Source organism: Acipenser ruthenus, chromosome 6 (assembly GCF_902713425.1).
Source record: "Acipenser ruthenus chromosome 6, fAciRut3.2 maternal haplotype, whole genome shotgun sequence".
Taxonomy (NCBI): domain Eukaryota; kingdom Metazoa; phylum Chordata; class Actinopteri; order Acipenseriformes; family Acipenseridae; genus Acipenser; species Acipenser ruthenus.
Genome location: NC_081194.1, coordinates 26,984,504 through 26,994,965, shown reverse-complemented (window position 1 = coordinate 26,994,965; position 10,462 = coordinate 26,984,504). Strand labels below are relative to the sequence as shown.

Here is a 10,462-nt window from a genome sequence, read left to right as displayed (position 1 = left end):
GTGACCAGAACGGAACACAATATTCTAGGTGAGGTCTTACTAATGCACGAAAGCATAACAGGCTCTTTTTAAGGTTAAATGCACTGCATTCCTCCGTTACCCAATACAGGGACAATATACCACACACCAGTGTGCAAGTATTATTACAAACTGTTCAGCAATTACAGATCAGTTCAATTGTTGTGATGTAGGTTACACTGTAATCATATTTATTTTAGTAACGCAAGCAATCAAACTACATTAGCAAAGACAATCTAAATTCTTCATAGAGAGAATAACATAGAGCAAACTCCAGTCATTCATACTAATCTTCAATTCCTCTAAAACAGTAACTACAACACTAAACAAATACCCATACATTATTTAATGATATATACACTCCCCTTTTTGTTATCAAATTAGTCATCTAACATTTACAAACACAGTAGATTGAACCTCAAAACCGTTCTGAAAACAGGATCCTTTTCTTTGAGATCTGTCTTCATTTGATTAAGAACAGCTTGCTTTCAGTTTGTTTGGTTAAGGGGCAAGTATTTGCTCTTACCAGTAAATCAGGTTTGAGCTCCAGGATAATGTTTTGTACACATCTAAAGAAAAGGGTTGGCTGACACGGAAGGAATGGAACAGGTCAGGCTCTTTAATTCTGTAAAATTGTATTATATTTACAAAGCAGAACAAAAGTAGACAGAGTTATTTAGTATATAGCATAGACAACAGCGTTGATTAAAAACTGTTGGTTTTGAATGCATTCATTGGTAAGCAGGTCATTTGTGAGTACCCTGTATAGAGCTGTATAATATGTTTATCATGGTGAGCTTGTATGGTCATTTGGCAGTTACCCAAGTATGTATTTAACAGGTATTAGCTTGTATTTGCCAAGCTTTGCAAATCTAATGCTTTTACCGTGGTGTACCACAGTAACATTTTGTTAAGTGAAGCTTTTTATATTTTAAAGATGACTAAAGCCAAGTGCCTAACTTCATAAAATACATGTAAAACTTGCTTTACATTACAAAATATTTTGGGAATGCTTAGCTGAAAAATGATGTGTCCATATTTATTTATTTATTTATTTTTAGTTTTAACTAGTTTTAATATCACTGGAACATGATTATTTACTTTTAAGGCAGCCAGAGACCCAGATTAGCAATGACAGGGGTTTGTATTGAGTTTACTTATTATTATTATTATTATTATTATTATTATTATTATTATTATTATTATTATTATTATTAAAAAGGCTTTAAACAGACTTTTTTTAAGCACATTTTGCAAAAGCAAAGTTGCTACTACTAAGTTGCATTGGAGTGTCACTAACAACCACACATGCTCTAAAATGAAATCATACACGTATCTACTTCATGCCCTGCCTTCTGCAAATAACATGAACAAGTACCTGTAAGTACACAAAAAGTAAACACCTGCTATATGTAGCACACACTTTTGTGTAAATGGGAATTTGACACCAGCTTTCCTCACAGATGTTCATCAGTAGTTTTTTTTAGGGGGTGTGGAAGGTCAAGGTAATCATATGTGTTTTCATAGAGCTGGGACACAAGTGATTTCAGGTTCAAGAAATGTTTTGTGCACTTTTTATGCAAGGGTCAAAAGATATTGTGAACCACAAAAGAAAAGCAAACAAAAATGTCTTTCTCAGACCAAAGTCTAATTTCCAGCTTATGGTTTGTCAAACACAGGGAGCCTTTCCAGCTGTTATCCACTCTCTTCCTGTCTCTCCCCTTTTCCAGCTTTATACTGTGGCTATTGAAGTAGCCAGCCAATCACTCTGTCAGTGGTTAATTGATCATTCCCACACTTTACACCCCTCTATACATGAAGCCCATTATCTCAGCAGACATTCCAACAGCCTTGTGCAACCAGTTTCTTTGTGTGTGGATTGGACTAATTTGCTAATTAGAACCTGCTGTTACAGGAGGGAGAGAAGAAGAGTAAAATGTTCTTCCAGATCAAACGTTATACCATATAAACACATATTTACAACAGTTTTGTAAGTATAAACCTATTTATAGTCCACCTTGTACATCCGCATACCTATTACATGGGACATAAACTTTAAACAGCCCTGGATTCCTGTTCTATCACTGTGGGGTCTATACAACCCATCAACGGTTTGAAGATTCCCGGCTGCAGTCACAAACAATGATGTACCAACACGCTGGGCATCGACTATCGTGCTCCTGTACAACAAACTCTATCCATGTCTACTACAAGTCATTTCAGAGTCTTATATACTCTCCACGTAAATCATATGACCCATGATTTTGCATGATTCTGACTGCACCAGTCTAGCAAATATTGGGGGTGGATCCAAATAAAGTAGCTGAACCTTGTTGTTTATAGTAACAAGGTTCACTGGAATTCTACGAAATGCATGCATAATGTTAATTATATAGTTTTTTCAATTAAATTTGTCTCAAAGGAAGCTTCTATCCAGCAGGTAGCAAAGTTGGAGGCCACCGACATGACCAAACAGAAAGCGCCAAGGAGGGTGATTCACTTTGCTAATGGAGATACTCTGGATGAGTATAGCACTGATGAAGAAGAGGACACTCAGCAGGAACTTAAGAAGACCTCAATTGAAACAGTATATACATTTTTTGTATTTTACAACAAGTGGTCCAGATCTGCTGTGCAAAAGTCTTAGACATGTTGCATTTTTCTACTCTGATGCATTATGAGCATCAAAAATTTACTCAAAGCCTCCACTAGTGTTTTCTTCTATTATAACAGCCTTGACTAGTGTAAAGAAGGAAAAACATTGAGTGAAAAAGCTCGCATCACTCGATTTTCAAGGTGTGGTATCAGAAGCATGATCAACAAGTACAGATAAACATCATCTATAATTGACAAACCCAGGACTGGAAAACCCAAAAAGATGTCTAACAAGGATGAGCAATACTTAAAGATATTATCCTTGAGGAATAAAAAGAAGACAAGTGTTGAATTGACAACAGAACTGGCAGACGGCACCAGGGTTGGCCAATTTAAATCAAGTCTATTAAAATCACTGATTTAAATCATGATTTAAATCACTTGATTTTTTTTTTTAATCATTGATTTAAATCATTGTTTAATTTACTACCTATTTTATAGTTTATCAAAGAAAAGACAAGAAAATTATATTTTATTATCTTTTATTAACACAAACATCTTAAACTCTTACTGTCTATAAACTAAAACTCTTAGGGCTGTATCCTGATCACAGCGCAAATGCAAGTGCAAGCGATAACGACGCTTACCCCCAATTCTGTGATGCATAAATGGAGTGAAAAAAAATACTGCACTGAAATGGTATTCTGAAGATTTGCCTTGTCTTGCCCGTGATAGAGCGCCTGTCCCATCATTAACATATTCGCCGAAGCGATTCTGGTGACAGTGCAGTGGGGTCCCAAATAGACAATTGAGCACTGTGTTAAGACCCGCTTAAACCAGGTTTATTTAGTGGTGCAATCAGGAACTTTAACAATTGAACACACTATAAAAAGCAAAGTAGTCCTAAATAACAATTGCATGTGTTTGGACTGACACAGAAAGAGGAAATCAAAGAAAGAAAAGTAAAAGAAAAGAATGACTGGGATGAGTGAGGGGTATTTTTCTCTGTCGTACTCCATCGCTGAATTCTTGTAGTTCACATATTGTAGTTCACAATTAGAGGATGCCACAATGATAAATAATTTGCTTTATTTATGTATTCATTTAAGATTGAGTAATTTAGTTTGGTATGTAACTATTCACAAACCACCATTTCCAACAGAAGGGACACATGTCGTTGTCCATCAAATCAACAGTATGAAGGTCAATCTTAAAGGATGTGTTGCAGTAAGAATACCTCTGTTAAGAAAGGGGAACGACTCAAATATGCACAAGAACACAGAAATTGGACTATGAAACAATAGTCAAAGGTGCTTTTGACTGTTGATGGATGGACAGCGACACCTGTGCCTTCTGCCAGTTCTGTTGTCAATTCAACACTATTCCTTAAGGATATTATTTTCAAGTATTGCTCATCCTTGTTAGACAGCTTTTTAGGTCTTCCAGTTCTGGGTTTGTCAATTACAGATGATGTTTCTGTACTTGTTAATTATGCTTCGGATACCACACCTTGAAAATCAAGTGATGTGAGCCATTTCACTCAATATTTTTCCTTCTTTATGCAAGTCAAGGTTGTTATAATAGTAGAAAACACTTGTGGAGGCTAAATTGTTGATGCTCAATATGCAACAGAGAAGACTTTTGCACAGCAAACTTTATCAAACCATTAAAATATAAAAATCAATTTTTAATAACACACTACTTCTGTTTTCAGTCTAAACTCTCATGGGGGCCATATTTTTGGTTTCGTATGGCACAATTTACCAGGATGACATTACATAGTAAGTATTGAATGATGCATATGTACAGAAGTACATTCTACTTTTACATTACATTTAAATACGGTCTTTACTCCAAGGTGCAAGTCACATATATATATATATATATATATATATATATATATATATATATATATATATATATATATATATATAGTATATATTTTTTTTTGTCAAAAATTAAAGGTAGAAACAATTTCTAACAGCTTAGGTTAATTCACAAGTTTAACAGTGCTGCTAATTTGTTTGATATTACTGTTGTAACACTTTTTTCCCCCTGGTGCACCCAGTGTAAATAGCTTGATAATTTCACACAGTAGTGGCGTGTGTTATACACATCACTCAAAAGTATTTGATACCTCTCTGAGGCATGTTTCCCTTACAGACCTGGAATTATCAGTGGGGAATTATCATGCTGTGAATCAATGAGGGGTGTATGCACTAAACAATGGGTTAGCAAACTCGTCTATTGGTCTTTTATGCAGAGGATTAAACCACATTTTTTTTATTATAAAAGACATTAGTAAAAGTCAGTAAGTTTGTATACTTCATTTTAGTAGGTTTGATTAATGAATTGTAGCTAACAATTTTATTCCATAAATCTTACCCATTTTGCACTTCCATTCGCTACATGGGTCTCAGATGTGCAGTTTGTAAACTAACACAAGTTATAGCAAATAACCTTCTTGGTTATTTCACCCTAGCAGTGTTTTCTGGTTCAAAGCATGTTACTGGCTAAAAGCATGCCAGTCAATAGGGGAACCTGCTTATTGGTTATTGACGAGAAAGAAGACTGTGAAGGTGTAAGGTAAATTTCACCCTCCAGGTGAAATGACGAGGAACTACAGAAAAGTCTAAAAGCATAGCTTGCAAACAGATTTCCAGTAGCCTAATGTAGTACCATGTTTGCTAATGTATGCATTTCTTTCAAAGCTGCACATTTGATACGTATATAATGAATGGATATGCATGGGTGGAGAAAATGTATGGAATTATTTCATTAGCTACAAATAATTTTACAGTGATGTTTTTTTTCTTCCAATAAATAGTGATATATTCTAGTGGTACCCACCCAAGCTGCTTTGTAGCATTTAATGCTACATATTGTCATCTCAGGTATGTCAAATTGCATTCAAATTGTGAAAGTCTGGTCAGTTTCTCTGCACATTTGCAATAATGTGAGACTATGCACTATAATCTTTCACCATTGGTGGGCTTTGACAGAGATTTTCAGTTTTTACGTTTTTCACTTAACTGAAGCTCAGTGAGGTGAACTAAACAGCCAATTTTCCACCCCAATCCATGGGACTGCAAAGGCCTAGGCAGCACTCCCCGTGGACCTCCAGCCAAGATTTGAAGCAGCAAGCTCCTGATTGTGTGCTGATGAGTCACTAACTTTTTTTTTCATTCAGCCTGTGATTATCTAGGAGAAAGAGTGACAAATCTCTTGGGACTTAATTCGCCAAAATACCAGTATGCTATTGATGAATACTACCGAACTCAAAACGAGGTATGACTTTAATGCAAGTGACGTAAATAGATTTTCAAACAAGATGCATGCTTTCATAATCTACAATTTATATTAAATACCATAATATTTTTAATGCACTATTTTATTAATAAACAGCTATGGCCAAACGTTTTGCATCACATAGAATTTTAGGATTGAGACATAATTAAAGAAAATTAAACTATATGAACATAATGTAGATATTTTATTTAACATCATGTAATCAAAGAAACTACAAAATTATATTGCAAAAGTCTACCGGATACCATACTAGTAGTACAGTATTTCATGTTAGATTTCAAAATGTCACATTTTTCAGTTTTTTGTTAAGTAAATGGAAAGCTACAAAGCGGTATGTAATTCAGTATGTTAATGTAACATTATTCAGCAGGTTCCATTTGACTTTATGAAGCAAAATTAGTTAATTCTATAGGGTGATGGAAAACTTTTGAGCATAGCTGTATCTTCTTCTTCTTCTTCTTCTTCTTCTTCTTCTTCTTCTTCTTCTTCTTCTTCAGCCTTTTTCAATCCACTTCTGGATGAAGGCCTCCCCAAGATTCTTCCACTACAGCCTGTCTGCTGTGTCCCTCATCCACGTTGCTCCGGTGTGTTTCCTAATTTCATCTTGCCATCTTCCTGGAGGTCTTCTTCTTGGTCGCTTTATATCTCTTGGGATCCAGTCTAGTATCTCCTTAGTCCAGCGATGGTCTGTTCTTCTTGCTACATGTCCGGCCCACTGCCATTTCATTTCGCTCTTATAATAACATCATATACTTTTGTTTATGCTCTTATCCATTCCTTCCTTTTCCTGTCTCTTCTTGTTATTCCCAGAATGCATCTTTCCATACTCCTTTGAGTTGTTTGTCATTTTTGTATACAGTGCCTATAGAAAGCCTACACCCCCTTTCAAAATGTTCACCTCTTGTTGCTTTATAGCCTGGAATTAAAATGCATTAATTTTTTTTTTTTTTCATTGATCTAAACATCCTACCCCACAACTTCCAAGTGAAAAAATATTATAGAAATTTGTAGAAAATTAATTAAAGATAAAAACTGAAATAGCTTGGTTGGAGTGTCCACCCCCTTGTAATAGCAATCCTAAATTAGCTCAGGTGTAACCAATCGCCTTCAAAATCACACACCAAGTTAAGTGGCCTCCACCTGTGTTAAATTGTAGTGATTCACATGATTTCAGGATAAATTCAGCAGTTCCTGTAGGTTCCCTCTGCTGGGTAGTGCATTTCAAAGCAAAGACTCAACCATGAGCACCAAGGAGCTTTCAAAAGAACTCCGGGACAAAGTTGTTGAAAGGCACAGATCAGGGGATGGGTATAAAAAATATCAAAGGCCTTGAATATCCCTTGGAGCACGGTCAAGACGATTATTAAGAAGTGGAAGGTGTATGGCACCACCAAGACCCTGCCTACATCAGGCCGTCCCTCCAAACTGGATGACCGATGAAGAAGGAGACTGATCAGAGAGGCTACCAAGAGGTCAATGGCAACTTTGCAAGAGCTACAGGCTTTTATGGCCAAGACTGGTCAAAGTGTGCATGTGACAACAATATCCAAAGCACTCCACAAATCTGGTCGGTATTTTACTCAAGAAAGACCACCTTCAATCCTGTTTGAAGTTTGCAAAAAAACACTCAGGAGATTCTGTAGCCATGTGGCAAAAGTTTTGTGGTCTGACGAAACTAAAATAGAACTTTTTGGCCTAAATTCAAAGTGTTGTGTTTGGCACAAACCCAACACAGCGCATCACCCAAAGAACACCATCCCTACTGTGAAGCATGGTGGTGGTAGCATCATGTTATGGGGATGTTTCTCATCGGCAGGGACTGGGGCACTTGTCAGGATAGAAGAGAAAATGAATGGAGCAAAGTACAGTGAAGTCCTTGAGGAAAATCTGCTGCCCTCTGCAAGAAAGCTGAAACTGGGATGGAAGTTCACTTTTCAGCATGACAGCGACCCAAAGCACACAGCCAAAGCTACACTGGAGTGGCTAAGGAACAAAAAGGTAAATGTCCTTGAGTGGCCCAGTCAGAGCCCTGACCCAAATTCAATCGAAAATATGTGGCATGACTTGAAGATTGCTGTCCATCAACGCTCCCCAAGGAACTTGACAGAGCTTTAACAGTTTTGTAAAGAAGAATGGTCAAATATTGCCAAATCTAGGTGTGCAAAGTTGGTAGAGACCTATCCCAACAGACTCACAGCTGTAATTGCTGCCAAAGGTGCTTCCACCAAGTATTAACTCAGGGGGGTGGAGACTTATCCAATTATGATCTTTCAGTTTTGTATTTTTAATATATAATCTTTTTCTCAATAAAAAACTTTTTCCCCTTAACAGTGTGGAGTATGGTGTGTAGATAAGTGGAAAAAATCCTAATTTAAATGCATGAAACTCTGAGGCACTGACACAACAAAATGTGAAAGTTCAAGGGGGTGTAGACTTTCTATAGGCACTATATATATATACAGTATATCTATATATATATATATATATATATATATATATATATCAGAAAAGTATGCTTCTTTTTTGCATACTTAATGTACTGAAGCAAAATTGTTACATCAGTGATTAAAATAAAAAAGTTTTTGAGGCACCCAGTTTCTTGTTTGGAATGCGTTTCTGATTTTGCTGTATCATTTTTATTCTAGGAATCAGAAGATGAAGATGGGGAGGAAGTCACAGAGATGCAGGAGTGTAGCCAGTCTCAGGAAAAGCAACACCTTCCTCTCCAGAATGTCGAATATGGTACAATACACCAGAACACTTCCGTGGAAGAAATCAATGAAGTTGCACAGCATGGAATTCAGAACACCGGCTATGCAGAAGAATAAAGGAGATGTCATCCTGGAAATCTAAAACATTCTGTATATGAAGTGCTGAATGTACTTTGCCCTTTTTACTTCCTTTAGATGTAAACCATTTGGAAGCTGTCAGAAGTGATAATCAATTGCAATGTTGCAATGTGATGATGATTACATACATTATAGGCAGCTTTTGGGTGGCTTTACAGACCTACAGAACAGTTTTGATGCACATGAATCAAACCTTGACCAGAATTACTGTTCAGAGCTGATCATGTTAGTACAGTATATGAGATTTAGTTTTGATTGGCAGAGAATGGGAGTAACCAGCTACCAAATGTTGCCATCTTAATCAGATATCTTAAAAAGACCAGAAAAGTGTGTATATTTCATTACCTTAGCTCACCAGCTCGTGTCAATAGTGTTTGTAACAGAGGTGTGCCATGTGAAACAGCCTTATATGTTACTTTAGCTGGTTCACAAGTTGGTTATGCTTTTTAAAAGTCTGATTTTAGATTATTCTATGCTAAAAACCAATGCATCAAGGAACCAGGGATAAAGTGATCCAATTAAAGCTGATGTTTGAAATCCTAAAAGGTAGGCTCCAAGAAGGAAATGACTGGGTTTTTTAAAGTGACGGGAACCCTTAAGGCAGCCCATGTTAATGAGGTGACTATATTTAAAGAACACATTGTATTTATATAACAAATCTAAATAAACAACTGCAATGCATTGATTAGATGAAACGACAAAGGAGAATAGATTTCATTCTAGTTTTACTGTCTCTGAATGTGTTTATAGAATATAAATAAACTAAGTCTAAATAATGTGTTTTAAGATAGTAAAAACAACAGAAAAACACAGATTTTGTTGCATGCAGAACTCCTAGAGAAATGTGCCAGGATTGATTACCTCAGAGTAGGCCTTGACCAAATGAAAACAAAGAGGTTAAGAGGCTTGGAGACTGTACAAAAAAGTAATTAGTTCACTCCCTTTCTTGTTCAGCGGTAAACTGTGAGGCTTCAAATATTCAAATTATATACATTCAAATAGTGAAAACCATTTATCATCATTGGCCCACACAGCTTTTCTCAAACTTGAATTTAACTAGAGTTACAGGGGGAAAAAATGTGTCATCATGTTCATATTTTTTTAAATGCAGTGAGGGACCAGAGTTTCTAGGCTGCTGTTCAACTGCATTAATAATTTAGCTTCCCTGTTCTTGGTTCTGTACTGGGAAAAATGTTGAATAGTTTATTTACTTCATTTTTAGACAATTTCCAGTAAGCACAATTACAATATGGATCAAGAAAGCTATGCACCAGACCTTTGAAATTAAAGTAGAGCCTTTTAGCTTGTCGGTAGCCTTTCTAATTGCTGAGCATACTGAATTCAAAGTCAATTTTGATACAAGCTATTTACAGCAAGAAGGGTAAAGTGTGAGTATCAACTAGAACGTAATGATAATGAATGACATCCATAACTTCTGTGGATGAATGCGAGTGGTGTGGCAATAAATACAATGTCCAGACAGTAATTATCCCCAAAACGTCAGTTTATTAATAAACTCTATCGGGGGGTACACGGCTGGCTTGCAGGCCAAAAATAAAACACACATCGGAATGTTAGTTGTAGCTGGTGGATTGACAATGGGACCAAAATCCTCTTCTAAACTGTGACAAGCTATAAATAGGGCCTCCATTTCATTCCAGGGTTTTAGCAAGTTAATATGATAATTTTCG

The 10,462-nt window shown here is 36.2% G+C and overlaps 1 protein-coding gene across 4 annotated transcripts; it reads left to right on the top strand.

Annotated features, from left to right (window-relative positions):
- The first annotated feature begins 555 nt into the window (after window positions 1-555).
- LOC117410366 (protein FAM177A1-like) lies at window positions 556-10,082 on the top strand. Of its 4 annotated transcripts, none has more exons than XM_034016806.3 (6): window positions 590-627; window positions 1,934-2,008; window positions 2,456-2,605; window positions 4,328-4,394; window positions 5,804-5,901; window positions 8,568-10,082. In XM_034016806.3, exons 3-6 carry the CDS (start codon window positions 2,483-2,485, stop codon window positions 8,748-8,750), a joined length of 471 nt encoding a protein of 156 aa, XP_033872697.2. In that variant the 5' UTR covers window positions 590-627; window positions 1,934-2,008; window positions 2,456-2,482; the 3' UTR covers window positions 8,751-10,082. The 4 variants fall into 4 exon arrangements, with proteins under 4 accessions (XP_033872696.2, XP_033872695.2, XP_033872697.2 ...); XM_034016807.3 differs by having other exon boundaries at window positions 605-627; window positions 2,459-2,605; XM_034016805.3 differs by lacking the exon at window positions 1,934-2,008 and having other exon boundaries at window positions 556-627; window positions 2,459-2,605.
- The last annotated feature ends 380 nt before the right edge of the window (window positions 10,083-10,462 follow it).

Coding starts and splice junctions, on each gene's coding strand:
- LOC117410366 (XM_034016804.3), top strand. Junction 2,606..4,327: donor AGAAGACCTCAATTGAAACA/GTATATACATTT, acceptor TTCTGTTTTCAG/TCTAAACTCTCATGGGGGCC. Junction 4,395..5,803: donor TACCAGGATGACATTACATA/GTAAGTATTGAA, acceptor TTTTTCATTCAG/CCTGTGATTATCTAGGAGAA.